The sequence below is a fragment of the Empidonax traillii genome, unplaced genomic scaffold, assembly GCF_003031625.1.
Source record: "Empidonax traillii isolate 1590-97213 ecotype Southwest subspecies unplaced genomic scaffold, ASM303162v1 scaffold225:size1387458, whole genome shotgun sequence".
NCBI classification, from domain to species: domain Eukaryota; kingdom Metazoa; phylum Chordata; class Aves; order Passeriformes; family Tyrannidae; genus Empidonax; species Empidonax traillii.
The window spans coordinates 886,303-911,046 of record NW_020955418.1 but is presented as its reverse complement, the minus strand read 5'-3'; the positions used below and the strand labels follow the sequence as shown (position 1 = coordinate 911,046).

Here is a 24,744-nt window from a genome sequence, read left to right as displayed (position 1 = left end):
AGCAGCTGAGGTCACTTGGTCTGTTCAGCCTGGAGGAGACTGAGGGGAGACCTCATTGCAGTTACAGCTCCCTCATGAGGGGAAGAGGAGGGGCAGACACTGATTTCTTCTCTGTGATGACCAGTGACAGGACATGAGGGAATGCCCTGAAGTTGTGACAGGGGAGATTTGGGCTTGATATTTGAAAAAAGTTCTTCACCTAGAGGGTGGTTGGGCACTGGAACAGGCTCCCTAGGGAAGGGGTCACAGCACCAAGCCTGACAGAATTCAAGAAGTGTTAGGATACTCTCAGGCACACGGTGTGACTCTTGGAGATGGTCCTGTGCAGGGCTAAGGGTTGGATTTGTGGGTCCTTGCCAACTCAGCATATTCTGTGAAACAATAGCAAGATGTGTCATTTTGTGTCAACATCTTCATAAAGTTGTAACAGAGATTACTTCTGGCTTTTTCTCAGAGATGACACCGAGTTGTCTTAGTGAAGGAGGTTTTTGGGAGACTTGCCATACCTCACAGAAAAGCTGGATGTGCATGTTCCTCTGCAGGATGTGCCAGTTCCCATACCCAGTGCAGAAAACGAGGTGCTTAACAACTCTTTGTGGTGTAGTCAAAGAATTTCTAGAACACAGCAGTGGGAGGAAGCAGAATAAACAAGCTGTCAATTAGTGGCTACAAAAAAAAATACTTTCTCTGAGCAGTCTGCAATTTTAACTCTGATTAGTAAAATCATAGCTGTTGCCATTTTAACTTGAGAACGCAAAAAGAAGACTTTAAATTGTAGGCGGGGGCAAGAGATGGGCTGGGACAGGTCTGTCTCCAAGCTGCTTTGAGGGAGGGGTTTTTGTATTCCGAGTTAACAAATAGAAAAGTGGATTCTGCCCATTGAAGAATTCGGTTGTAAATTGTACAGAAGTAGCTTGAATGGGTGTTTTTTTAGGGACAGAGGTGTTCCCCTGCAGTGAGGAGGCACCACTTGCCTTTGAATGCCGCTGACTCAGGCCTGTGGTGGAAGTGCACAAGCTTCCCACTGCCTGCTAGCAAGGGCAGCCTGGTCATGCCTGAGGAATAGGGACAAAGGAGAACAGAGTGTAGAAATGGCACTTTCCTGTAATCCTGCACCATACAAGTCCACTCTGCTGCTTCTGAACTGCCTCAAGTCTGCTGTGCACTATGGGCTTAGGCCTTCTGGTTGATTCATTGTATATGAGTAGCGTCAGATAGTATCAAAGTAATGACAGATCTCTGATGCATCATTTAGCATGAAGCAAAGCAGCCTGAGTCCTGTAATTATTTTTTTGGGCAGCCATTTCTTTTGCTGCTTTCCTTAAAGCCTTTAAACAGCTTTGTGTTATGAAATCTCCAGCAGAGTTCATAAATGATTCCAGGTTGGCTTTTATTGCAGATGTTAACAGTTATTCTTAAAATAAAATCAGGATTTATAAGGAGCGATAATATTGTCATGGTTTTTAATCCCATGTTAATAAACTGTAGCTTATAATTTCCTGTTCATTAAAATGCAGTGCCCATAATTCAAATTGGTGTTGCAGCCCTGCTGTGAAACAGTTTTCAATCATGGGTCCTTTTGAATCCCTGTTCTTCCTATTTCTCTTCTGACATTCCATTTCTTCCCCCACCCTCAGGGTTTGGCTTTGGTTTTCACATTTCCCTTATGTCAAGAGGGAAAGAGGAATCAGAGGAAAATAGTCCAGAGCGTTTTTTTTAATTTATGCCCCTTGGAGGTGGCCTCCATTGGGAGTGTGCTGGTTGTGCTGGAGGAGGTTGCTACAGAGCAGCATAGAGCATCCTACTGTTTGCTCTCTCGTGTTTAGCAAGCTGTCATCTCTGTCTGCAGAGAGAAGAGTCTGGGGACAAGAACTACTTCTCCTTTTCCTGTCTTTCCCCCACAAACTTTCAGAGGTTATTAGGCTTTTCTTTAGGTCACAAAACTAAAACTAATTGTTTTTTTTTTTTTTTTTTCCTATGAGTTTCTCAGAGGTGAGTTGGAACGTTATCCTCTAGACAAATTTACAGAATAGAGTGCTCTCTTGGGTGATTAGATTACCTAGCCTCCCCTTAAATTTCTTTTTCTTTTAATTTTCCTCTCAGGTCTATGCTATCTTTATATGCAATTAGGGACATCATCAGTGACACCTGTGATGGCTTTTGTTACCTTAGCCTTGGATATGTTCCTTGAAATAGTCTTCTACAACATTTTTGTAATTTTCTAAGTGTTATTTCTGAACCACCGGCAGTTTCAAGCAGCACTAAGGCTCTGTTATAAAAATTGTGCAAATGCCATCTATTAACTAAAATAGAACTACTTTTTTGAAAAGAAAACGCAAGCGGATGTGGTGGAACAACAAAAATAAAGATTTATTTGACTATCTAATCGCGATGCTGATGAAGTTTTCTTTGGTAGTTAGAGAGAGTAAACAGATATTTGAGCATGAGTATGACAGACCAGTATACTCTTGTGCTTCAACAATGTCTGTTTTAAAACCCTTTAGGCATCTGTTTAATGTTCTCAGGCTCCTCAACCAGCTCATTATCTTAAACATACTCACCCCAAGAGCCCTGATGTCACTTAAAATTTACACAGGATTGTATAAGAATTGGATAATATAATGCACATCTGCCTTGCACAGATTATTAATATAGTTACCCCTGTTGGTAGAAGTTGTATATGTACCAAACTGAACAAGTTAGCTATTTTTTTCACAGTTCTAGAGTGTTATTTGGGATGTAGCTTTTTTTGCTTTTCTCTTTCACACTTGTGCAGCATTTTTGTATCTGGGAGATTGTTTGGTCTGTTCCCCCCACAAGAAGCTAGTGAGGCTCTACCTCAATTATAACCCAATCCATCTGTCAAGGGACCTCCTAATCAGTCTACTCTGATGAGCAGCCTTCTATTGTTGTGTGACGGCTGGCTGGTCACTGGTTCACCAGGGCAGGCTAGTTATCCTGGGCCATTGCTAGATTTGTTTTGAGGATGCCTCCTTCTGGCTAGAGAATTGTTCAGTTTTAGTCTCTGTTTGAGTCAGTGTTCCTAAAACATTGTTCCTAGAGACAGAGGTTCTTGTTGTGCTTCCAGCGCTGACTTGTAACGGTGTCATGAGACAGTGTCTAAAACAGAAAGATTTTTATCCTCTGAGAAAAGGTAGGTGTCTAATCAAAGGCAGTGGTTCTCCATGTACTGAAGCAGTCTGTTGTACACTTTTCAAACTATTTTAAATGTTTCAGCATAATTTCAGTCTTTCTGGAACATGGTCTTAGTACCAAATGAGATGAAACACCGTAGATACCTTTCTTTTTTCCAAATATGTAACTTGAAAGAAATACATTGCCTTGTTTGGAGCAGGGCAACGGGCTAGCTGATCTCCTGTGGTCATTTCCAACTTAAATTATTCCATGATATTTTGATAGTTGGATGTGAAGTTCTGCAGAGCAATCCCTTTTTCTGTGTTTTATTAAATCTACATTTGGAATATCTGTTAAACCTGTTCTGCTGTTTTGCATTTGTAGATCACTTTCAACACTGGGCTTGGTTATATCATCACTTGCTGACCAAGCAGCAGGGAAGGGGAAAAACAAGTTTGTGCCTTACAGAGACTCTGTACTCACTTGGCTTCTCAAGGTAATTTATATTTTCCATTCACCACGTTCACAAGATGTCAGCTTACTAGTTTGTAGGATCATTGTAGTATACCCCTGTGTACATGGACTTCTCATCCTTTTTTCAAAGAAATGAGTGAAGGAACTCTCATAGCTCTGAGTTATTCCAAATATTATATGTACAGCTAATTGTGTCTTGTGTTAATTCTGTGTAAAATCCTATTTGACTATTTTCAGTTCTAATGGAATCAAAGATGGTAGAGGTGGCAAAGAATGTTTTTGGAACATACTAATTAGTTTATACTCAGAGTACTTTTCGGTGCCTAAATAGTAAGCTTTAAGTATTTTAAGTCTCTTTGAAAAGACAGTGTATAGTATCAGAACCATTTTTAACCCTCAAACTTTCTGTGGCTGCACTACAGGATAACTTGGGAGGAAACAGCCAAACTGCCATGATAGCCACAATTAGTCCAGCAGCAGACAACTATGAAGAAACACTCTCAACTCTGAGATATGCAGACAGAGCCAAAAGGATAGTTAATCATGCTGTGGTGAATGAAGATCCAAACGCTAGGGTCATCAGAGAATTACGTGAAGAAGTTGAAAAACTGAAAGAACAGCTCTCACAAGCCGAGGTAACGTTATTCACAGCGCAACATAACCTGAGTTTCCCAAGCAAATGTCAAATTCTGTCTGGAACTCTAGCAGCCATTCATTTTTCTTTTATTTATTTACTTTTTAAAATAATTAACTTTGTTTCCTCAATCCAACATAGTGTGTGCTTACTTTTAATAACTTTTAAATGAGGACAGCATTGTACTAATGGTGACCCTTGTCAGACTAGACAGTTCTTGAGGAACTTCAGGTCCAACAATAATTGATGCAGCACAGAGAAGGGCTAGTGTACAAATGCATTGTGTAGACTTATTAAAAGATTTTATTTTTTTTTTTTTGCATTGGTGGACTATATATGACACCAAATGGAAAAGTGTGAAAAAGCAAAAATCTGGTATTGAGCCACAGAATATATGGGGCATTTCTCTCTGACATTTGTGAAAATCTACTGAAAGTTGTCGTAAATGCAACACCAAACCCCATCAACAGTTTACTTCACTGCCTTAATATTTAACACTGTGTAATTGATACTTATCTTAGATTTATACTTCTAATTGAAGAGTAAAGTATTCAGGTAGGATAGTTTACTTGGTGATATCTGGTCAAATTAGGCACTTAACAGGTAGGAAAATATGTTTGATCTTTTCAGGCAGGACACAAAATACTGGTGGAAAAAAACCAGAAGTGTGTTTGAGGGTAAATTTGTGTGGTGTTTAAACTTCATGTCCTTCTAAGGAACAGTGTTCCTCATATGAACAGGTCCTTACAAACTGAAATGGGAAAATCTGCTTTAAGAGGAAGGAGCCATTCACTATTTTTCATAAATAAAAAACTGTTCTAATCCCTTATTTTACACTGGAAAATATTATTGTTGTTAATTATGTTGGCAGGCTGCAGCTGAACACAATCAGTAGGAAGGTGTCCAAAGTCTTACTAATTATTTATTTAAAGTGTTTTCTCATCTACCTTCTGATAAAAACAGTTATGTAGAGTTATAGGCCAGCCTGTTGAATTGTTACTTGGCACTGGATGTATTCAAGCCCTTTGCCTCGGTTTCCTGTTGTGAAATGAGAGCCCTGTGTCAGCTCCAGAGCATGCCTTCCTTCGAAGGTAATCAACAGGGTCAGTCTGAAAGCCTTAGTGCAACTCTAGGAACACTTACAAAACCAAGATAGAATGGAAGGCTAAATGTCGGGAGGAATTTCTATTTGAAACCTCCGTTGGAAGAAAGAATTTGCAGTTGAACTTCAGACAGCTAGGACTTCAGAGATTTTAAATACTCACATATTTTTATACAGACACTGAAGTATGAGTGGCCAGACACAGAGATTTTTTTTTCATTCCATTAGCCTCTGGAGCTATGTTGATCTATAGCTATTTCAGATCTGGACCCATTACAGTTGCAAGTGACCAATTCCTTCATCTTATACCATGAAAAACCTGGGAATATAGTAGAAATCTATACCTACTACATTTGATGTTATGATGATGTCCACAGTTTTTTTGCACAAGCAGACTTTGCATTGGGAAGAATAGCTGAGGGTTTTATCTAATTTCTATCTTTTAGGCCATGAAGGCACCAGAACTGAAAGAAAAATTGGAAGAATCTGAAAAACTAATAAAAGAACTAACGGTCACCTGGGAAGAAAAGCTAAGGAAAACAGAAGAAATTGCACAGGTATTTCAGAAATTTTGAGGAGCAAAGCCAGATAATCATACAGTGCAAGTCAGCTGAATTTCATGAGCTTTAGCTGACTGTTTAGAAGCTCTTTTCCCCACCAACCATATACAGTTCCTCTGAATTTTGTCTTTTTCCCCTTGTTTCTAGTTTTGGGGTGGGTTGATTTCTTTGTTTGTTTTTTGGGGTTTTGGTAAGTCCAAATTTCATTAGAATAAATCTAGCTGTGTCACGATATCATTGATAAGAGCTAATATTTGACTTTAGAGTAAAGCATCAAAATACGTTTGAGCAACTCATTTGTTTAGTAAGACCACAGTGGGATCTTGGACATGTTTCTCTTGAAGTGACTAAGAAAGTGAAGGATTACAAATGGACCAGAATTGTGGGTGGTATTTGTTGCTTTTGCTTTTAGTGATTATTTTATCCAGAGAAGAAAAATGTGTACATGTAGTTACTAATGTTTGTTTATTGTTCTTATTGTACTTAAAATAAGGATTCCAGTGTACTCTATAATTTCCACCATCTATAGCTTGTAGAATAAGCATTTTTGGGTTTCTTTTCTAGTCCTAATATTCTAGAAGGATGTTTTGATGCAAACACTCTTTAAAAACTTCTTAAAAATGAAAAAGGACAAGGTGGAAAAACCAAACCAAATCAAACTGTAGCAAAACAGAAGGCAGATGTGGTATCATCAGGTAGATGCTTTAGCTGAAATAATAATAAAACTTCAAAAGAATAAGCCTAAACTGTGGCATACTATTTTCTAAATTCTTTATGACTATGATTATCCTTGAACTGGTTGGAACTGAAACTGATTTTTTATTAACACGGACACTCATGGCCACACTGTGTTATTTACAAGTAGCTCTAATAACAGAGCTGCTTCAGTATGTCTAATAAATTTAATAGGACTGCTTAGGTAAATAAGTTCCACTTAGGGGAAGCAGATGATTAAGAAGTAGATATAACTTTTTATGATTAGTGTGTAAAAATAAATTCTATTGCCCCTGTGGTACTTAACCAATGTCTGGTAGAGATACACAGAATGCATTCTCAGCATGTGCATCTTCAGCTTCAGTTGCTCTGTACTTGTCTCCACATACTGCAGCAGGCAAGATTAACCTATTTCTGTGCTTGCAGGAGAGGCAAAAGCAGCTAGAGAGCATGGGAATATCCCTGGAGTCTTCAGGTATCAAGGTGGGGGATGACAAGTGTTATCTGGTGAACCTGAATGCGGACCCTGCGCTCAATGAGCTTTTGGTTTACTATTTAAAGGTAAGGATGTGAAAAGGATGTTTACACAGAATAAAAGGACACTTGTCTTGAAATTCTGGCTCAATTTGTTACTTGGGCTGTTATGTCGATTTTTAAGACTAGTTGCAGCAAAATAGGATAGGCCTCCTCTTACTGTTTAGGTTTTTGTTCTCCCTTTGCAGTTCGGCTTTGCTGTTTTCCTAACTGATCTCCTGATTGCCAACAGGGGTAGAAGTGCTCAGTGTGTGCCAGTGTTGAGATCAATTGTAGTTTTAGAATCTCCTTCTGGGTTGAACTTGAAGCAAGAGCCTCATGTCAGATGCTTCTTTTTGTTAGGGAGTTGAGGATTGCTTTAAATATTTAATGAGTTTATCGTAAGGAGGTGATGTTTAGTAGTAATCAGTACTCAGTAGTAATCAGTACTAATCAGTACTCAGGAAGAGTAACAAGGTCTTCAATGACAGAAAAACTTATGAAACAGGGGGTTAAAAAAACACTGTTAAAAATTTACAGAAATGTATTTTCCTGGTATTACTAGCTCTCATACCATTGTGTTTAGTGTAGTCTCATGTCAGAGTGAAGTAGTGTGAAATACAAACCAAGTAAGTTTGTAAGGAAATCTGAACTTCTTGTCAATAATATATGAAAGGCATATTTTCATATTTTCATAGCTTCTTTTCTGCTTTGGTGACTGAGGTAGTATTTCAGTTTCTATGTCAACTGCTTTCTTTTGCTTTATCTAAAACTATATGAGGTGCAGAGCAGAACAACAATTTGTGTGTGACTGTTACAGTCTTCAGATCTGCTGTGGCACCTCTTCTGCTCTACAGAAGTGCTTAGCAAAGGAAAGCACGCAGACTGTGCAAGTCTCCGTGCTTTAGCTAATATTTTCTTAGTTGTATCAATAGCGGTATTTTGCTTGTCTCTTAGTAACAATTTGTTTTGTAGGATCACACAAGAGTTGGTGCAGATACCTCTCAGGATATACAGCTCTTTGGTATAGGAATCCAGCCAGAACACTGTGAGATTGATATTGCTTTAGATGGAGAAGTTACACTCACACCAAAAGAAAATGCAAGGTAAGGAAGATCAGCATCACCTTCCATTGACATGTTTGCTCTTCTCTGCCAGGTAACTTTCACACATTTTTATTTTACATAGACAGAAGCATCTTACTTTCTGATCAATTAGTAACTTTAGTATAGTTGACTTAAACAGATGCTTGGAAGTGAAATTCAGCAATTAAAACTAAGATATCCCCACACATGTGTACGCACCCCCACCCACTCTGCAGCTTAACAGGCTGTCAGTGGTTTGGCTCTGAGAAAGCCATCACAAGAAGGTATTTGATAGGAGTGAGGAGCCACTGCTTGTCTGTGTCACTGGGATACTGCTGGCTATGCCAGCCTATGTGATGGGATAGCAGGCTGTCTTGATGGGGGAGAATAAATTGTGCCTCGTTAAGTAGTTCCTGTTGTAAAGTTCAATATTTTGTGAGAAAGAGGTGTTTTAGAGATCTGAATTATTTTCTAACTCCTTAATTACTGTTGTGTCTAGTTAATATGCGGTGTCAATTCACATTTCACCTTTTGTTTCTACGTCTGTATTTTAATTGTTTTTCCATTCCAGGGGCACTGTGGCTTCTTGAGTGGAACTGTAAATGTCTTTGTCACTTCAGCTCCAATGGCATGTGATAAGCAGTACCTTTGTCCTAGTTAATAGTCTTGCTGCTTGTCTGAAATTTGAATATCTAAATAATGTACAGATTAGTATCAGAATGAGAAACTAAGGTTTGAGAGACACCTTAAAAGTACAATCTCTTTCATTCTGCCTTTAGTCAAATGCATTATTTTTTCTGCAGCCTACACTACAACATTTCAAACAGATGGGATTCAGACCTGTGGTGATAGAGTTATTGGACTGGAAATCAGTCATTTTGACTGGCAAGAACATGTTCATGGAAAATACATATTTTCTTTTAATCATGCCTGATCTTCCGTGATTAAATAACTGTTCTTAACATACTAGTGTCAGCAGAAATTGAGTTACCAGGATTTCACTGAAAAGAAGTTAAATAAAAATCTGGTTTAAAATTAAACATTTTTGTGTTGATTCACACGAGAGAGACAGCAGAAATGAGAACACTGCATCTGAAAAGGCTTTTTTCATTTTACAGAAGATTTTTTTCCTTCCAAATAAAATGCTCTGCTTTGTGAGTCATGTATGCAAAAGTTCAATTTTTCCCATTTTGTGATTGAAACTTAAATACAAAGAAACCTACAAAGAAATACAGCAGTATACCAGATGTTCACAAAAATAGACCATTGTTAATAATAGAGACTCCATTTGTTGAAAGAATAAAACTTGGATCTAAGAATCTTTTCTTATGCTTGAATGCTGAATATGTTAACAGCATGTTTTACAACTTTGTGTTGACTGAGTTGTATCTTGGAGAGCTTTGTCAGCAGGATTTGCATGCATTCAAGTTCACAGAGTGTTTATAAGAAACAGGCAGTGACCCAGTTTGAGAAATGGGAAATTTTTTTTGAAAATTTAAAGAAAATCTGGCAAACAAAAGCAAACTTATCTGGAGGTTTACTGAAGAATTGTACCAGCCAAAGTTAGAGGGGAAAGGTGCTAATTCTGGCAATAGAAGTCAGAGCAGTAACTTTCCCAGTGATCCTTTAATGAGAGCCTGGCAGATTTGTGCATCATATGATACAAGTGACTGTTGGCAGATAAGAGAAACAGTAGTTCTTCAATCTTTTATTTTTAAGATTTCACTGAAAATGTATTTTCTTCTTTCAGATCCTGTGTAAATGGTGCACTGGTATGTTCTGTCACTCAGTTATGGCATGGAGATAGAATATTATGGGGAAACAACCACTTTTTTAGGTAATTGTTGATATTTATATTCCAAGCACTTTGCATTTTTTGTCCTTTTCTGTTCTACATAATCTTGTTTATGAACTGAATTTTCACTTTTACACAGAATCAATTTACCAAAGAGGAAACGTCGAGATTGGCTGAAAGACCTTGAGAAAGAAACTTCACTGGGAGAGCATGATCTAGATGCAGCTAGCGAAGCTTCTTCTGAACCAGACTACAACTATGAGTTTGCACAAATGGAAGTTATTATGAAGACACTGAATAGTAATGGTAAGGCCAGTTAAAAATGCTCCTTTGGATTGCCTTACAAATTCAGCACAGAACTCAATTTCTGGGTAGAACAAGCAGTGCACTTGTTCCAGGGGCCTTTGGAACGTTTTCAGGGTAAGATCTTTTGCAGAAACCGTGTTAGGTGTGTGCATATATATAAATGAAACATATATAAATATATATATGTAGAAGAATGTTTGCATCTAGGTATAAATACATACACACATCAGTAGTTGGTTTGAGCCCTTACACAGAATTCTATCTATATCTCTGCTCTCCTTTATAGTGTAGCTGTGTTGTAATCAGATGTCTGTCTATAGTGGGTTGACCCTGGCTGGACACCAGGTACATACTAAAGCCACTCTCTCACTCTCCCTCTGCAACTGGACAGAGGAGAGAAAAAAAACAGCCAAGGATTCATGAGTTGAGATAAGAGCTGGGAGAGGTCACTGACTGATCACCATCAAGGGCAGAACAGAATCAAAGTGGGGATATTAACTGAATTTATTACAAACAGGATCAGAGCAAAAGAGTGAGAAGTAAAATAACAGAGCAAAAGAGTGAGAAGTTTAAAACACCTTCCCTCTACCCCTTTTTCTTTCCAAACTCTACCTCCTCCCCCTCAGCAGTGCAGGGAGATGGGGAATGTGGGTTATGGTCAGTTGTTTCTGCCGCTGCTCAGAGAGGAATCCTTCCTCTGCTCCTGTGGGGTCCCCCCCATGGGAGACAGTCCTTGATGGACCTCTCTGGTGTGAGTCCATCCCATGGGCAATGGTTCTTCCCAAACTGCTATCCCGTGGGTCACTCCTCCATGGGGTGAAGTCCTTCATGGATGAGCTGTACTGATGTGGGTCCCTCACAGGGACCACAAGTCCTACCTGGAAAAACCTGCTCCAGCGTGGGCTTCCCTCTCCAGGGGCTGCAGGTCTTCAGCAGGACCCTGCTCCATCTTGGGCCTCCCCCAGGGTCACAGCCTCCTTCATGTATCCCCCTCCTCCAGCAGGGGCTCCTCCATGGGCTGCAGGGGGGTCTCTGCACCCCGATGTTCCTCCATGGGCTGCAGGGGGGTCTCTGCACCCCGATGTTCCTCCATGGGCTGCAGGGGCACAGCTGCTCCACCATGAGCTGCTCCACGGGCTGCAGGGCCTCGGCTCTGGCACCTGGAGCTCCTCCTGCCCCTCCTTCTGCACTGACCTTGGTGTTTACCTTGATGTTCTCATGTTCTCACTCCGCTCTTCCCTGGCTGGAATTTTTTATCTATGCAACACTCGTCTGTTCTTAAATATGTTATCACAGAGGCGTTACTATTTCTCCTGATTGGTTGGCCTTGGCCAGTGGCAGGAAGTTTGTCCTAGAGCCGACTGGCATTGGCTCCATGGGACAGGGGAAGCTTCTAGCAGCTTCTAACAGAAGCCACTCCTGTAGCCCCTCCACTACCAAAACCCAGCGACAGAAACCCACTACACTGTCAAATCATCATCCAAGTCTTTCTGAGCTCTTGGTTCTGAAAGTTACTGCAGACAAGGCTGTGCTAGATATGGCTCAGTTAGTTTCATACTTTTGTATGAAATACTACTGACACCATTTTAACCTTAGTAGAAAAACACTGAAATGGTAACAAACGAATAGCCAAATGTCAGCTAGCATGGTTTTCAATGCTTGATCACTCTCAATATTTAATTTCATCTCTGTTAAAACAAATTGTGATGCTCTTTTGGGACAACACAATAATAGTCTAAATAAAATAATGTCATGGTGTACATATAAAAAAATATGTGTTTTTTTCACAGTTTCCAGAAGGTAGGTCATAGTTCATATGAAGAAATGCTGAAAAATTTGGTAAACTACTGAATGCTTTGTACAGTCATAATACGCAAAATTTGAGAGGCACTTGGTCACTGACCAAGAAGATGCAGTAGATGGTGATACATTGCTTTCTCTTCTCCTTCATATCCTCACAGTATTTCTATTACTTGCTGTGGTTTACTTTTTTCTTAATCTCCTCTTTAACTTTGTCTGTTTTGCTGTTGAGTACAGGATGTTGGTTTTGTGTGCTCAATGTTGTAGCAACAGTTTGCAGAGTTTTTACAGTTTTATTTTTAATGGGAGTGTGTGAGAGAGTTACAGAGTCAGGTTACTTAAACTGACGTGAAATTGCTGTTTGATAACAGAAATATTCTCATCATGGTTCACTTGTACCAGGAGACGAATTTCAGATGAATCTGCCATCGTGGTGGTCGTCAGTGTTGTCATCCCTTGTGAAGATTCTCTTGCCTGTGTTAAGGCCTCAAACCATCCCATATCTGTGCCAAAACTGGGACAAAGGTTTTGAACTCAATTGGCTCGTGCATGAGGCTGCTGGAGAAGTCTGAAAGCATTAATTTATGCTTGATCTGCTTGCCACTAACCAGGGATTTGACTGAATTGTAGCAGTCTACAATGAGTCAGTGTTCTTTGAACAGGGGGTCACATTTTTTGGTTTTCATGTGCTGTTATCTAGCTGATTGAAACAATTCTTCACAGTATTCCAAGTGTCTTTATATTTAGTTCAGTAGGCTTTTCTGACTGTGGTCCAGGCCAGTTTTTGTCTTGGTTGGTTGCCTTCTGCATCTTGGTCAAGAACAGTACAGACTTTGCTATTCCCTTAAAGCTCTTTCCTCCCTAAGGCACAGCAAATGTTTGCAGTCACACACGTTGCACAGTTTCAGAGGTGTCATATCCCAAATATTTTGCTGCTTCTGCTCACTCCCACATAGGTGTTGCTTAACTGAATTGGAGTAGTAAATGATAATAAAACCCTGACAAAACAAGTGACAGTGAGGATCACAGCCTTTTGATTTGAAGGTAGATGGTGCTGCTAGGTTCTGGTTCTCTCAGTGGTGTAACTAAAACACTTTTTTTTCTCACAGGCTTTCAGTTTGTTCTGTAAGAAGTCAAGCAGCTTTGTTACAGTTGCATTTATTTATTCTTCCTTAAAATTAAAAATACACATGGGTAAGGAAGAACAAATAACTAAATGATTGAAGACAGTTAATTCTATTATCCATATTCTCTGGAGAAACCTTAAGGGGGGAATAAAAAGGTATTTTAAAAATTTGATTAGGTAATTATTTTATAGGCATGTATAGATATAGCCCAAAGCAAGAGGGTTTAGTTTCCTTTGTTTGGGTTTGTTGTTTTGTTGTGGTTTTTTTCTCCCCTTGATTTGTTTGAGAATTGTAATCCTCTTTAAATAAATAGCCTGGCTTCTCCAGGGTGCAAGCACATTTGTTTTTATGGCACGTAACCAGTACAACAGTGTCACAGACTCCATCCGACTGCAAAGAACCTCTGAGGAAAATGTGTAACTTGGAAAACTGCTGTAAAGAAAACATCCAGATTCTTTCCTTCCTTCAGCATGTTGACTTTCTTTGTGGGATTCTGTCAGATCAGCTTTGTACTGCTAATTTGTGATGCTGGTCAAACACAGAATGCATCAAAGAAGTTTACTTTATCCTTGTATACTGTGCAGTGGTTAAGTAAACAGTGTGATTATGTTAGGCAGCTTCTCATTTAAGCAAACAAAAATGTTACAGCTCAGGGAGGGGATTTTTGTGAAACTTAGCAAAGCAACCTGTGTCATAACCCTCTTCTAGCTAGCTTAGAAAAATACACTTCTGTGAAATCTTAAGGAATTTACTCAGTGCCATTGTTACTGGATTAACAGATTCCAGATGTGAATTAAGTAAGATTGTAGCAAGGTAATAGATGCTGTTCATCCTATAAAGCAAGCACATCCTTATGTTCAGTGTTAGTGTCCTACGATTTTGAAGAGGATTAACTGCATATGAGTATTTTTTTCAGGGTCATTGAACTCTTGTCACATAAATATGTAAATGATTGGGACTTGGGACTTTTAACTTTATGGAATTTGCTGTGTATTTGGCAGGCACTGAGTAGAATCTTCCTTAATTTATTTGACTTTGCATGAAGAATCCAAAATTGTGGAACATGGTGTTTGTTTTAAACACTATTTTAGTTCTTCTGAACTGTGAAAAACTTGACTGTCTATTTCTTCATATTCTACTGAGGTAGTTTGTAATTCACACTGTATTTTGCTTTTTTTCCTGTGACAGGCTTACGGTTTTCTGTGTGAACTCTTTCAAAAGTTAAATGAAAGAGTTTTCCAGAAGTGTGAATTTACCTTTTGTGTTACATTACAAGTGTAATCCACCTTTCCCACCCCTCCCTCCACCCCAAGTAGAGGATTATGCTGAATTTGGGAAGTTTTAGACTAAAAGCTCTTGCACCTTGTTCGAAATATTTTCCCTGGCATAATTTGATCCTGTGTGGGTTGTGATCCTGTAAATCTAGGTGGCTGAAAAGATAACTTTTGTACAGGAAATCTGCTCCTTGAACTCATAGCTGTTCTTTGAGCAGTTTAGGAAAGTCTCATCTTAATGAGTCAGCCTTAGATTCATTTCCTGTGTTTGCAAACACAATAGAGGGCTTTTAATTTCTTCCATGTCTCTTCGCTACCATCTGCGTAATACCTGATTTCTCAAACTTTCTTGCACATAACTAAAACTGGTTTGAGGGTTATGCACGTGAAGGTAATTCTGGTATTATCTGGAGGAGTCACGAGGATAACAATGATGCAGATCAACATTTATACCTTGATTTGTGGCCTAGAATATTAGAACTTGATTCAGTCAGGGGCTTTTTGTTGCACTGTCTGTTTAAAAGCTAATAATAGGTAACTTCTTTCTGAGAATGTCATGTACTAAAAAGTAATATTTCTGGTTATTTTAAGACACTTTTATGCATCACTAGTTTGCTATTTGGTTGCTATTTATACTGACTGATTTTTAACTTTATAACTACCTTTGTGGTGTTATTTTATTATGCCCTTGTGTCAAGCCAGTGATTTTTCCCACAGATAAGGATAGAACCACAGTGGCAACTTGCAGACATATTTGCAAGAAGCAAAGGCAAGATGGTTCATAACTAAATCACAGCACCTTTTTTTTTTTTTTTTTTTGGTTGGGTTTTGGTTGTTTGGTTTGGGTTGGGTTGTTGGTTGTTTATATGTTGATGAAATGGAAGAGGAATCACAAACAATATTTTAAAGCTGAAGCTTTTTGCATTTGAAAATCCTGGTGTGTCCTAGAGCTGCAGCATTGCTTCCCCTAATAATCCACCACTCCATCTTTGGAACTCCTCTCCCTTCCTCTGTGGTGTACAGAATCAGCAGACTGTTAGGTGACGTGCTGTCACTCACTTATCTTGCAAACTACTTTTTTGCTGTATTTGAGCTTTCAGATACGAAGCAGATATGTATATGCTGGTAGTGTATAGGAGATCAGAGGCACAGTCTGGCACTGGACCTAAATCCAGGAATAGACAGAGTAATGTTTCTTTAATTTCAGTGCACTTCAGATTTATCCATAGCTGATTGACACAAGCAGATTTTTCAGGATAGAGCAGCCAAATGGGTATTTGTTCTGGGTTGATAGTGAGATGAAATGTGGTTTGTAAAGCTAAACACAGAAGTTCCCTCCAGGACATACTTTGTCTGCTTCAGTGCTGTTCAGCATATTAGTGCAATCTGATGCGTGACCAGTCAGACAATTTGTTTGTCTCGGTTTCCATCTGCAGCTCTCCAACATGTTTCATTCTCTGCCAAAATGGAGAAAGTAAATTGCTTTTTACTTCCTCAAGTCATTTCCTTCTCTGGTTAACATCATCTTCCTTTTTGTTTTGCTTTGTTTTCTTATTAATTTGTTTCCTTTTCCACTATTCTTTTTTTTTTTTCCTACTGGGATTCTGGAATATATTATAACTTCACAGCACTGAGACATGCAATAGACAAGAGTCCTTAACCATTGTTCTAGCCTCTTTGCATGACATGTTTTTTTATTTCCTGTTTGGATTTATCTGTTTAATCCAATATTTTTTTTTTTTTTGCTTTTGTTCTGGGGGGGCAACGAGCATCTTGTGTTTGCAAAGACTCTGGGGTATGTTGATTGCTGTTACCAACTAAATAATGAGTGTTCTGTAATGGCTAAGTGGCATTTTCTCACAGTTCTGGATAATTTTTGCCTCTTTTTTTTTTCCTTCTCTTCTTTTTTAGACCCAGTACAAAATGTGGTGCAGATCCTGGAGAAACAGTACCTGGAAGAGAAGCGGAGTGCCCTTGAGGAGCAGCGGCTGATGTATGAGCGTGAGTTAGAGCTGCTGAGGCAGCAGCTCTCCCCAGAAAGGCAGCACCAGCATGGCAGCGACAGGCTCTCCTACACTGCTCAGACTGCACAGCAGAAAGTGAATCTCTGGACAGAAGAGAGGTGAGAATACTGGAGTTAAAACAGAGGAATTAGTGACAACTACAAAGGGTGAAAGATGAGGCTTGGAACTTCTGTCAGAAACCAATAACACTTTTTGTGGAGTTGGTGTGCAGTACAAGATCTGCTTCCACCAAAGTGTTGGCATTTCGTTTAGGGCTAAATTCCAATGTGTAACGTGTGCAAGATTTAACTCACAAAACACAGAAAAATATAGCTTTTACTATTATCAGTAAATAATAGTATAGGTTGGGGGTTTTGTGGTTTGTTTTTTCGTTTGTTTGGGTTTTTTTTAACTAGGAAAGTGCTTATGAAATGTTTGGTTTAGCAATTATTTTTCTAGGTCTTGAAAGAAAGGAAAGGATAATGCAGAAAGGTAAATTTGTCAACTAAGACTATGGAATCCAGTAAGGAGCATTGTGTGTTACAGCTATACAATGACAGCATGGTATTTTGCAATCCAAAAAAATATTAAAAAATACACAAAATGGTCATCTATATATGTTGGATGTATGTGTTTCTAAAGGTAAGCCCAGCTTTAGAAGAGAATTGCTGTGTTTGAGCTGTGTTTTGGGGAAGTTAAAGGAAGTTCACTGCGAGGTGAACAGGCCTCTTTGCAAAGCAATAGCGTGGCACCTGAATGCAGCCTTGGTGAAAGATCATCATGAGATTTGCAGGGAGAGATAGAATGTGGATTAGGAAGATGTGAGCAGAGTGTTTGCACTTTGACACTGAGAAAAACTTGTTCTTGGTATCACTGATGAGAGAAGGATGCCAGCTCCGTGGAGGGAAGTTCAAGGGGCAGCAAACAAGATGATTTAAGTTTTCTGCATACAAATGAGTATTGTGTCATGGGGCTAATTCAGCAGGAAGAATGCCTGGATGTACTAACAGGTTTCTTATAAATTTGTTTTTCATCTTTTTCTTTTAAAACAGAAACTTCGTATTCGCTCAGCATTTTTTTTCTATATGTAGTGAGTTTGAGTGCTCTTTTCTATGTAATTATTTCTGCTTTATGCTCCAGCATTTAAAAACCAAATCTGTTTATAAGAGGACTCTAAAAAAAGATAGCTAAGATTGTGTTGCAGCTTTCAAATTGAGTATGTTAGAAATAGAACAGAACAGACCTTGGTTTAGTTTTTGTGCAAGATTTTGTTTTGTAATTTCGTCCCAGTTTGTCCTGGGAAAAAACCCCTAAACAAATAGCTAACTGTTGACCAGCAATGACTAGAATGTTTTTCATGGCAAGTATAGGAAGAAGTAGTTCAGTGATTCAACATTAATTAAAATAATTGTTTGCCCCTGTAAGAGCTAAAAACAGAACCACTGGGAACTGAATGTGAAATGTTGTGGAGTCGTGGTTGGGATTGTCAGGCTTTTTTAGGGCTGCACAAGGAGTGCAGAGTGAGAAATGCACTGGCTGTAGCCCTTGCTATTCAGAACTGCTCTGAGCACAGCAAGGCCGCCAAGAAATCACTGATAACCCACTTTAGTAACAGAAATGAGAACTGGGCTTATTGGCAAGGCATCTCTAAAAAGGTGCAATAGAAAGGAAAAGGAAGTAGTAAAAAACTTGCCTGTCCTTGAGAGCTGAGGATTAAAAAAGAGAATCTGGAGTGATACCAAGGCTGGGTGTTCTGCCAGCCTTCACTTCTCAGTAGTTGTTATATGTTTCTTATGAGGAGCAGTTTTGCCTCTGGATTTCGTGGGTGAATGCTTTACTCTACACAACTGCTGAACTACTTGAAGCCTGTACTTTTCCTGCACTGTAAAAATATGAAGAATGAATGCTCTTTGGAGCAATCAGTGAGGAGTCTATCATGTTTTGATGGCACTGCCATTGAATAGGCAGTTTTCTGAATTATCAGTTTCCTGTCCTCCAGAAGATCCTCTCAGGTATAGTTCTAGAAGAGGTTGGGGCTTCTGAAAAAAATGAATCTTCCTAAATAACACACCAGAAAAAAAAATCTTTGAGTGATACCTGCTGTAAAAGCCTGGTTACATGTTGTTTAGAGGATGTTTACCAGCCAACTGGCCAGAGGGCAAGAAATCCAGGAAAGAACGGGAAGACTGGATGTAAAAAACGTGCGAAACAGCCAAGAGTCTGGATTGCACAGAATTTGATTAGTGCAGATTTAGCTGTTGTTCAGTTGCTGTTGCAAATGAAGCTGAACTCTACTGGATCAGCCAACAAAATGAATTTGAGAGGTATCAGATGTAGGCACGTGGTTGTATCTGTCAGATCAGCTGGAACACATTGCACAGAGTCTGTTCCAGCTTTCTGCTGACTGTGGAAGGACAGATGATACCTGGCCTGGTGTTAAATCCTGTTGGCATAAAGTTAACCTATTGTAACTTTAAACAAATTTAATTTGCTGGGGCAGTGGTGTACTGGACCAGAGGTTTAGTTCAGCTTATTCTGTATCTGGTATTAGGAGTCCCAGAGACTTGCAATGATATCCTGTAAGTGCCAGTTGTTTCCCTTGTTTGGCTAAAATGATTGTTTCAGGATTTCATGTCCAATGAGTATTTACTCAAGTTTTTTCCTTGTTTGGCTTAAGTTATTTTTTCAGTATTTCATGTTCAATGAATATTTGTTCCAGTTAATACCTAAAGGAGCTTGTCACTTGTTTCATGTAGTAAGGATTAAGAAATCCTCTCTGAAACTTTTTTTTTCTAAAGTTTCTGGAAGGATACTGGCACAGCTGTATACAGAAAAACACAACTGTAATGAGAACTGCCCTTAATAATTAGTTGAGTTACTCAGGAATTCTCCTTACAGTCTTGAACCATTCCTTTCTCAAGAATCCCGCTAAGATTGGTGTGGGAGCCTCCCCAAAAAGCTTGCCAGATGATGATGTCCCAGATCAAGGAAGGGGCTGGCTGTAGCTGGATCCAATGGCTCTTACAGCACTTACATACAGATCAAAGCTGCCTTCTCTTTCTCAGGTTAGGCAGCGCTCTCACAGTGGTTTGCAGGTGTAATGCACTCCCATAATTTAGCACTTTTTAGTGAGTAACTCCTGACTCTGGCTTCATTTTCTGGGTGAATCCAAAATTATGGCTGTCTGTGGAATGTCTCACTAGCGTGGTCTGGACTTGCTTATCTCAATAGCCTCTATCAGCTGACAGAAACAAGAGGCAGTGGGAAAGGAATTATCCATACAACACCAGGAGCAGATATGGAGGAAGTTGACTAAAAGTCCATCTATCCAAGAAAACCCACCACTGTTGCAAACCTAAGGCAGAGAGACAAAGCTGCATATTTTAGCATGTTGAAGGCACTAACATTCAGGGCTGCTGGCTATTTACCACTTTGGTATGGTACCAGGCGACCAGCAGAGTGCAACTTGAATTAGCCAGGCTGTTCTTTGGGGTATTTTGGAAAAATATAGCCACCCAAGTAGAATTTTATTGATGACTGAGAGGCATATTAGCAGTTGTCTGTACTATAAAGACATGCAAAAGATCTAAGCATATCCTGTATTCACAGCAAATCCCAGAAGTTTACTTGTTCCCACTGCACTTGTCCATAATATAGGGTGTTTTGTAGAAATAAAGTGTATATGCACAACATGTATTATATTTCAGTAGGACTTTGCATAGAAAAGCTAAAAAATTCTACAGGGGAGTGCTGGTGACTAAAATATCTGAAATTTGATTATGAGTTTTATGAAGACGATGAGGCACACTAAGTGCTGTTGAGATTACAAAGCAAGCCACAATGAATGGGGGCATTTGCTCAGAGGATAATCGTGATACTTCAGAAAGGTAGATTAAAGAAGAGAGTGCCAGGTGAGAGTGTATCTTAGTACACAGGTGTATGTATACAGTATGTGCCAGAGCAGGTTTGCCAGGTCTTACGTTAGAGTAGATTTGCTCAGACAGGCCTTAAAATCCTTTTTGGAATTTGTCCAGGGACTATTAACTGTGCAGAGTGTACAAGCTTTAACCTGTGCTCATTCATCTGTTACTTAAAAGATACTTTGGGTACATAGGATGTAAGATTTTTTTATTTGTATTTTTTTTAACATGTTCCCTTGAGATGGTTTGAGTATGTGGAGGGAGATCTGGGGGTCTGTAGCACTGCAAAGCTGCAGTTGTGATGTAAAGCTGTGGCCTGCAGTGATTACAGGTTCCACCATCATGATCTGAGGAAAAGCAGGTTTTATCAAGATGAAGTCTTACGTGCTGGGACTGGTAGTTTCTGTGGAACAGGACTCCAGATTAAAGACAAAGACAGCTGCAATTATTGCATTTCTTGAAAATTAGGAACGTCCCTAGGGCTTTAAACAAATCATGGCTGTAACAGCTCCCATATTGCTGTCTCCCTTTATTTGGGCATCACTGTACTAGACTTGCCTTGACAGTAATTTGTTTGTTTAATAAGGGATCACGGCTTTCCCTCAATAAAATTGTCTGACAGTGTTTCGTGTTTGCTGACACAGTGCTACAAAGCAATCCTTATTATACCTGTTTCAGAAAAGTCTTTGTTAGCACCTTTATTTGCAGCTTTCCAATAATAGAAATAGGTTTCTGTGTATTTTTCATGTTACCTACTGCACCACAGGGATGAATTGTTTCGACAGAGCCTGGCTAAACTTCGAGAGCAGATAGTAAAGGCAAATACTCTGGTGAGAGAAGCAAACTTCTTAGCAGAAGAAATGAGTAAACTAACAGATTATCAAGTAACACTTCAGATCCCTGCTGAAAACCTCAGTGCCAACAAAAAGGTAATAATAATAACAAAGCACGTTGAAAAATGTAGCTTTATGGCTAAACTATGTAGACATATATAACATTCATCTAATTTGAGGTGATAAAATGTTACTTTTGCTAGACTATGCATAAGCAAAATAGGGCTACTATCTGACTAATATATTGAAAGTGAATAATTAAGTAAAAATGGGAACATAACATTAAGTATGACTCTTGCTTTTTTCAAGTGTATAGGCACTATATGTGCACACATGTTGTGAACAGACATTTTTGTTCTGTTGCTGCAGAACCTGCATTTTAGTTACACTCTCAAAAACCTCATAAGGGTTTTACAGTACTTCTGTAAATGTAATAGCAATTAGGACTATATGCTTGTCATAGAGAGTTTGATTGTGTTAATGTTCCTGTGGGAGTGATTGTTGTTTGAGAAGAATAGATCTGGATCCTCAGGGCATGCTGTGTCCGAGGACAGAGATAGTATGACTGGCATGCAGAGAGAAGCTGCATGTTCTGTATTTTATTCAATTTTAGGAATGCAGTTTGAGTGAAGAGTTAAACTACTTACATGTGCCTTTCCTGCAATGATTGTTTTTTCTTCTGATTTAGAGAGGTGCGATAGTAAGCGAGCCTGCTATTCAAGTGAGAAGAAAAGGAAAAGGTACTCAAGTGTGGACTATTGAGAAACTAGAGAACAAATTAATTGACATGAGAGACCTCTATCAAGAGTGGAAGGAGAAAATTCCTGAGGTATTTTATCTATTTCCTGAAATGGATCAAAGATTAAGTTTGTGTTCTTTTAACCCCTTTTAATATGTTGTACGGAGCAAGTGCAATGACTTGGTGTATGAAAGGTTAGGGAACTGTGTTTTATTTTTAAAAACAAACAAAATTCCTGTACAAAACCAGTGTGACTAATACTAAATATTCAAAATGCCCATGCATAATAAAACAAAGCTGTGTCCTATCTCTCTTGTGGGCTGAGGTCAGATATAATTGTGCTGAAGTAGTGACTAAGAGCATGTGTTTACCTGGCATAACATAGGGTGCCATGCAGATGACCACCAGCTCTGAATGGAAGCAACAAGCTGCATTAGAAATAAAATTATTAAATTGTAGTAAAAAAAGCTAGTAAGGATACACTGCTTGTATACACCCAAGGTGCAGAACATATTAGTGGGGTAAAATGTGATTTTGAAAAATGAAATATTCTTTAATTTCATTTGTATATCCCCCAGCCTTAAAGCGGTAAAGAAGTTGATTGAAGATACTTAGTCTACATCAGTATTTCCATCAAAACCAAAGTGGAGTTTTGTAAGAATTTAAGCAGTACATTAGCCTTGGCAGACAAGTGTGAGACTTGTCAAAAGCTTGCTTGTTTACTGGCAAAAGACATGACATTTGGTGTTCCAGGAGACATCATCTAAGTATCCAGGTAGAAGTGACTAGGAAGTATATCTTACTCTCTTGTGGCTGCTAAGGAGCACCTAAATTACTTGTATCAAGAATCCTTCTCAAATATGTTTGAACAACTGTTGTGCCTTTGTTACATGCTTTGGACGGGACAGTGGGAATCTCTAAAATCATAACACAGGGGAGGTCAAGCACTTCATCTGTGCCATTGAAGACAACGATGATTTTGCTGCTGACTTTAGTAAGAACTGATAGCACATCCTTTGAATACATTATGTCTGCCTGAGCCAGGATCATCCTTTCCATGACCTATGCCATCCATAATGCATGTGTTCTATGTGCTACATAGAAACACGTAGGTCAAATGCATGTGTTGAGGATGAGAGAGGAGAAGGGAAGGAGTTAACAAATCCACTGAGGAGGGCATACTGTGCTAGAAATCTGCATGAATTCTTTGTGGCTCTGTTTGGGGTATGTGCACAGAAAATGCTGCAGGTGTGATCTCAGCTCTATTGGAGTCGTAAGAACATTTGTACAATATAGTGGGAATCATCCTGCTCCCTTTTGCCCTTGTAGTGGTCCCCCATACCAGACCAGCTTTTTAACTTGAGGATGATTTGTCCTCTCATTTAAAGAGTATAAATAGAGTAGGAAAGTGAGGTATCTTGAAATCAACAGCAACAGTGCTTGCTCACAGTTAAATCTGCTTTGCTAAAAAATGCAGATCATCATATTTCTATATGCCTTCATAAAGAAAGGATTATATAATGTCTTACTTCAGAGATTTAATTTCAGATTTGTAATATGCTTCTAGTTTCTTTCCACTTGTGTAACAGGAAGGAACAGAAATGATTGGTAGTGACATCATTTTTGTGCCATGATCTTGCAACGCTATGAGGTTATTTGATCTTCTGTTCCCACGCTGATGATTTTATGACATCGCTCTTATTATCTCCGAAACAGATAAGGAAGCTGCTTGGCAAGAGAGGCGATCCCTTTTACGAAGCGCAGGAGAACCACAACCTGATCGGCGTCGCCAACGTGTTCCTGGAGTGCCTTTTCTATGACGTGAAGCTGCAGTATGCTGTGCCCATCATCAGCCAGCAGGGCGAGGTAGAGCTGGGCTGGGCTCACCGGGGCACTCCTGTCTGGCATCACAGAGCTCTTTGTGCTGGGGAGGCTTCATGTACACTGATGCCTTAACAAGCAAATGGTGCTTGCTGTCTTTGTTTTCCAGTGAATAAGTGTTTTTCAAATGGCCACATATGTTTTCCCTGTAATTCTTTACAATTGCCCAGCTGCTAAAATAGGAGAATAAAATTCCTAGTGTAAATGCAGGTAACTGAGCAAGACCCAGTACACTGAAGTTCTGAAGTACAGTCCATACACTGTTACAGTTATAATTTCTGAGGCAGTCCTTACAGTTACCATTCGTGCTGTGTATGCACTGAAAATTTTTTATTATTTTTTTTTAAAACTCCTTTCCCCTCTTTCTTAACATTGTTGCTTTTTGTTTGGTAATCAAAAGCTGTTCAGTGCTGTTCCTGCACACTTCCTAGAGTTAGGCATTGGGATGGTAGATATCTAAGCCCCTTGTGCACAGGTTCTTAGTATTTGTCTGGCTTGCCTTTAGGTTGCAGGACGGTTGCATGTTGAAGTAATGCGAGTCACTGGTTCTGTCCCAGAACGTGTAGCAGAAGGAGATGACTCGTCTGAGAACTCCAGTGAGAGTGGGAGTCTGGAAGTCATGGATAACAACGGAGAAATTATTCACAGAGCAAAAAAGCTCTCCTGCAGGGTAAGCGAGAACACGATGAAGTTAAGTTTCAGGCCTCTGGAACTATGTAGTCAGTCTGAGAGTTACCAAGGTATGTAGACTATTGCTTGCTGAAAATTCTCTGAAAAAGCTTCTCTTGTTCCAGTTCAGTGTAGGTCAGTCTGTGGCTGACAGTGGCTGATTTAATTTGCATTAGTTTC

General features: G+C 39.2%; 1 protein-coding gene across 6 annotated transcripts in view; it reads left to right on the top strand.

The window, feature by feature from the left end:
- Window positions 1-24,744, top strand: part of KIF13A (kinesin family member 13A) — a 104,993-nt gene that overhangs the window by 59,379 nt on the left and 20,870 nt on the right. For 4 of the 6 annotated variants that reach the window (XM_027887925.1, XM_027887924.1, XM_027887927.1 and 1 more), the window contains exons 10-21: window positions 3,520-3,631; window positions 4,032-4,244; window positions 5,792-5,902; window positions 7,046-7,180; window positions 8,108-8,238; window positions 9,968-10,054; window positions 10,152-10,318; window positions 16,431-16,641; window positions 21,209-21,371; window positions 21,964-22,104; window positions 23,731-23,880; window positions 24,401-24,565. In XM_027887925.1, the coding sequence (XP_027743726.1) occupies window positions 3,520-3,631; window positions 4,032-4,244; window positions 5,792-5,902; window positions 7,046-7,180; window positions 8,108-8,238; window positions 9,968-10,054; window positions 10,152-10,318; window positions 16,431-16,641; window positions 21,209-21,371; window positions 21,964-22,104; window positions 23,731-23,880; window positions 24,401-24,565 (1,786 nt within the window). Of the gene's footprint in view, window positions 1-3,519; window positions 3,632-4,031; window positions 4,245-5,791; window positions 5,903-7,045; window positions 7,181-8,107; window positions 8,239-9,967; window positions 10,055-10,151; window positions 10,319-12,520; window positions 12,644-16,430; window positions 16,642-21,208; window positions 21,372-21,963; window positions 22,105-23,730; window positions 23,881-24,400; window positions 24,566-24,744 lie in introns of all 6 variants that reach the window. The other 2 variants (XM_027887922.1, XM_027887923.1) reach the window with 1 other exon arrangement.